This window comes from Oratosquilla oratoria, chromosome 13, assembly GCF_046742065.1.
Source record: "Oratosquilla oratoria isolate Oo_2021 chromosome 13, ASM4674206v1, whole genome shotgun sequence".
Taxonomy (NCBI): Eukaryota; Metazoa; Arthropoda; class Malacostraca; order Stomatopoda; family Squillidae; genus Oratosquilla; species Oratosquilla oratoria.
This window is the reverse complement of record NC_134789.1, coordinates 65367134-65372097: the sequence shown is the minus strand read 5'-3', so window position 1 is coordinate 65372097 and position 4964 is coordinate 65367134. Positions and strand designations below refer to the sequence as shown.

Sequence of the window (4964 nt, the reverse complement as noted above, 5' to 3'; positions counted from 1 at the left end):
ACATATATATATATACATATGCACATACATATACATATACATATACATATACATATACATATACATATACATATACATATACATATACATATACATATACATATACATATACATATTACATATACATATACATATACATATACATATACAAGTATTCATGAACTTTTTGCACTGTTTCTTCTCATATCTAATCTGAACTATTATTCATTTACACCAAACTTTAGAAATACAGATTCTTTAATATTAACTCTTCTGCTAAACACACCCTTGATTTCATTGACTTCAAAGTCTGCAAGAGTAGTCTAATCACTTTCGCCAGTTTCAGACACTTGGGCCGCTTTTCTGTTTATTTTGGTCTTTTATTGCGACACTTTCCACCTATTTGGTGTGTCTTGTTTAGCGCTCCCGGATCCTAGTTCCCAGGTCCAGAATTATTTCTATTTTCAATTTTTTTTTTTTTTTTTTTTTTTTTTTTTTAGTTTCTGCATCGTTTTACCCAAGTCACGTGACTTGGCAGGAGCATATAAATTTGTCAGTCGTACGGTGTCTGAGCGCTTAGCCAACCGTGGCACCAGTATCATGTGTTTTCGCAGTTCGTAAATTTGTCCCTTGCAAGAACGAGCCATATTTGTTTCTTTTCCTTTTCTGTGGGATTTATCTTTTGAGTCTTATATGATACGAGATTTTTTTTTTCGCGAAACTTATTTTCAGTGTCTTAAATAGTGCAAGTTTTATATTTCGCGAAGCAAATTTTCTGCATCTTTGAATCACATGACGTATATGAACGTAATCACATTACTCATTACTGTACACCATATTAAGTCACAGAACAATTCGTCCGAACACTTAAGTTACTAACTCAAATAATTCAGGTTTCTTCACTTTGCCCTATATTAGCCCAGTTGACCTTACTTTTAATCACTTGACCTTGCCCTACTGACGTGAGGTCGCAACCACTCTTGTTCAGCCATTATCATCACAGCGCATGTGTGTCAGCCTTAACGGTGCGTGTATCCCAATGAGCAATTTGTTTTTCAATGTCCATGCTCATTAAGGCTCGAATTGTACAAAATCGCTCGTTTTGAGTTATAAGCACCCTTGCAGTTCACTGTTCTCTTTTCGCTGTTATTTCGCTTCTGTATGATTTTTCCAAGGAGATAGGCATACTCCTTTGTGTTTTTAGTTGTTGTTATTGTTTTTACACATTTTTCCATGTCCGACACCGGGCGGGTAAAGATTCTTTAATGACCGGCTTGACCTCTTTTCGGATCATCTGGACGTCATTCCCAGAGTCCTCCTTCCAGTCGTCCCTTCTTACCAGCAACTCTACCTCTTTGGCCGCGCTCAAAGACACCTTACGCGCACGCTTGTTTTTTGGCATCTCTTGTGAGCGAGAAATTAAACGTCGGGTTGATAGTAAACACCCAAAGAGTTTCTCTGACCAAAACTAGTGGAATCTCTCTGAGACCTAGACCAACAAGTTAAGGAGCTATGGTCTTTATAGTCCAAGCAACCTTACTTATAGGTCTCGCGAGTTCGACAGCTCTTCTTTATTTCAACCAGACCACGCAGCTTTGGAAGATGTGTTCTTCATGACACATCTTATTTGGCATCAGGAGTTTGAGAATGTCTTCTCTTCCTTTCTCCCAAGACTCAGGCTTTATGAGTAATCTTGAAAGCTCCAGGAACCGTTGTCTTTAGCTTTGGGAGTTGTGCCAATCTTTGTATTCGACTTGACAAGCACTCAAGACTTCGGGGCGTGTGGGCTTTTGTGTACAGGAGTTGCTAGGTTTATAAACAAGGAACCTGTCATTCTTGGCTTTAGAAGGTTGAGTACCTCTTTTGACTTTATTTTCCTCCTGTGTTCTATTATTTATTTTTCTTCTTTTTGGCCAGAAGTCCATTGCCCTCCTTTATCGTTACCACACGTTCCTTCTCCTGTACTTCCTTCTATTTGTTCCGCTTTATAATTTTCCTCCATTCAGTCCCTGAGAGAGATCGAAGGGGAGTCTTGTTTCAGCAACGTGTTTTTGGTCGAGTCTTTGTGTTCATTCAGAGCTGATTTAAAGAGGCCTAAGTTAATAAAAAAAAAAGGCTAAATTATTAAGGCAAAGATATTTGGGTGGTTGATTTCGTGAAGTTGAATACTGAAGACATGCCCAAAGAGTACTTTAGAAGGGCAGGCCCTTTGATGAAAATATCAATTACTAGATAGCTTGGAAGAATAATTGGGTTGTTTGTCGATTTATTGTTTTGTGTGTTGAGTTGTTTGATGTCTTTTTGGCTGTTTGCTGGCTGGCATGCTGGCTGTTCCCCTCTGGTCTCATTCTCTGTGCGACTGAATGGGCTGGCGGCGGTCCGTCCGGTAGGCCGAGTGCTGGTCTCCGGATGGTCTTCATCTAAGGGTGAGGGCAAGTGCAAGAGCCGTGAGCAGAGCAGGCGATGGGAGAGCGGAGGGCGATGTACCAGAGTCTATTCGCTGCACTGCTGCTGTTTTGTCACCTGAAGAGGAAAAGGATAGACAGCGTGAGTTGCATGTAGATAAATTTGGGAAGAAGAAAGAAAAAAATATGCATTCATAAATGACCATTTTAAACAAAGACTGTGGAGATAACGATTAAAAAAACGCAGACACTGGTAATGTGTGTGTGTGTGTGTGTGTGTGTGTGTGTGTGTGTGTGTGTGTGCGTGCGTGCGTGTGTGTGTGTGTGTGTGTGTGTGTGTGTGTGTGTGTGTGTGTGCGTGCGTGCGTGTGTGTGTGTGTGTGTTTGTGTATATGTGTGTGTGTGTATGTTTGTATGTTTATATATATGTATATATATACATACATATATGCAATTTTGTGTGTATGATTTTGAATAATATTTTCATGATTAACGAGGACAAGAACAGAATATCAAGTAAGCTAGCAGTAGTTGTAATGCAGAAGACAAACAAAATATCGAAGACTTGAGTGCTGCAATGCAAGAACGAGAGAATTAGGTTGCAAGAGCAGATGGAAAGATGTGTGGTGTGTACACAAAGATTCTGTTATCATGTTATCATCTTAGACAAGGAAATAGAATTTCATTTTTTTTTGCACGCATTGCAGAGTATCTGGGAAGCAAAAACAAATTGTATTATACGAGTGAATTCTGAGCCTCTAATGTATGAAAATATGACTAAACATACCAGCGGACACAGACACAGACATATAGGCAGACGTAAAGACAGACCGGCAAACAGACAGACACATTCACACAGAAATACACATACAAACACGTGTATAAGCAAACACACACACACAAACACACACACACACACACACACACACACACACACACACACACACACACACACACACACACACACACACACACACACACACACACACACACACACACACACACATACACACACACACACACGTATCAACCACCGAACTGTAAACATGTATTGGTTGGAACTCCCAAAAGTTACGTTGGGGTAACGGGACTTTTTGGCACTACAAGGAGAGCAGGACACCTAGGTTGTGTTAATCGGGAAGGGTAACATTTGTAGATGCTCATGATGGTTTAATACAGTAGAAATAGTAAGTATCGAGGAAAAATGGAAGGGAATGAAAAAATATCAGAAAATAGCGATGAAGTGAAACCAAACGTAAATATGAGCACAGAGACCTCAAGCGAAGTGAGAACGAGACGTAGTGTAAGCATGAACGTGGGAACCCCGAAAAGATTCCTAGAGCGTAGTGAAGAAGAAACTTTCTCTGGATTTGGTAGGTACAATAAAAGAAACCTGAGAAGAGTTATAGACATAGAAAAGGAAAATAGATTTAGAAAGAGCACATGGAATCAAGTGATTTTGGAACTAAAGAAAGGTATTATGAAGCAAAAGAAAGAGTATCTTGAAATAAGCAAGGAAGTGAGTGATTTAAAGAAAAAATGCTTAAATGAATAATGAGGTAAGTGAATCAAGAAAAGAACTAATTGGGGTAAAAAGTGAAAATGAGAGGATGACAAACAAAGCTACCACTAATAGTACGATCTTGAAAAAAAAAGAGTGAATGAACACATAAAAGTAATGTTTGAGCAAACTGGAGTAAATATAGGAGGGAAGGATTTGCAGAATATCAAGAAAGAATAGAAAAAAGACAAAGAAAGCGAAAATATAGCTTTTAAAGAAAATTTATAACATCATATACAGGAGAATGCCAAGAACATAGTCTTTCGAGTAACCAATGCAAAATGAAATTGGATTAGAGATAGAGTTGATAAAAAATGTGTATAAAAGTATATGGTCTAAACTTTAGACCTAACTAGGCTATGTTTTTCCTTTAGATTCTAAAAGAAAAACATAACCTAGTTAAGTATTCCGGATAAGAAGAGAAAGAAATAGCAAGAAATATTCTGAAAGTATTATAAAACAAAGAGCAATAAATAGAAAAGGAAATGGAAGAAGTGCATAGAATGAGATAATATATAAAAGAAAAAAAGTTACAACTAAAGATCAAATTAAGGTCGCAAATGATAGCGAAAAATGTTTTAGTAAAAGAAGGAAAAGTAGAAGAGTGAACACTATAAACGTATATGGATAAAAAGAAAAGTGAATGATGAGGAAAGAGGAGAGAGGACACTACAAAGTAAAACTATAAAGAGAGAGAGAGAGAGAGAGAGAGAGAGAGAGAGAGAGAGAGAGAGAGAGAGAGAGGGAGAGAGACGGAGAACGACAAAAAGTTCCATTGGAGAGTGTTAGACATGAGGCTGAGAAAATTGTATATTCAATACAAAGAAACGAAAGGAACAGAGAACTAGATGAAGAGGGAAAAAATAAAAGTGGCGTATAATAACATACACAGATTGATCTCAGGCCTAAGTAATCTAAATGAATACCTATCAGAAGAAAAACCAGATACAATGGGAATTGTCGAGACAAAATTATGGGGTCCAATACCACCAAATAGTGTTGGATATGAATTATATCAT

The 4964-nt window shown here is 37.9% G+C and overlaps 1 protein-coding gene across 1 annotated transcript in view; it reads right to left on the bottom strand.

Annotated features, from left to right (window-relative positions):
• Window positions 1-440: 440 nt before the first annotated feature.
• The window catches only part of LOC143032275 (neural cell adhesion molecule 2-like), a 56395-nt gene continuing 51871 nt past the window's right edge, over window positions 441-4964 (bottom strand). Inside the window, exon 4 of the mRNA XM_076196748.1 lies at window positions 441-2502. Within this exon, the coding sequence (XP_076052863.1) occupies window positions 2396-2502 (107 nt within the window). The 3' untranslated portion in view covers window positions 441-2395. The remainder of the gene's footprint in view (window positions 2503-4964) is intronic.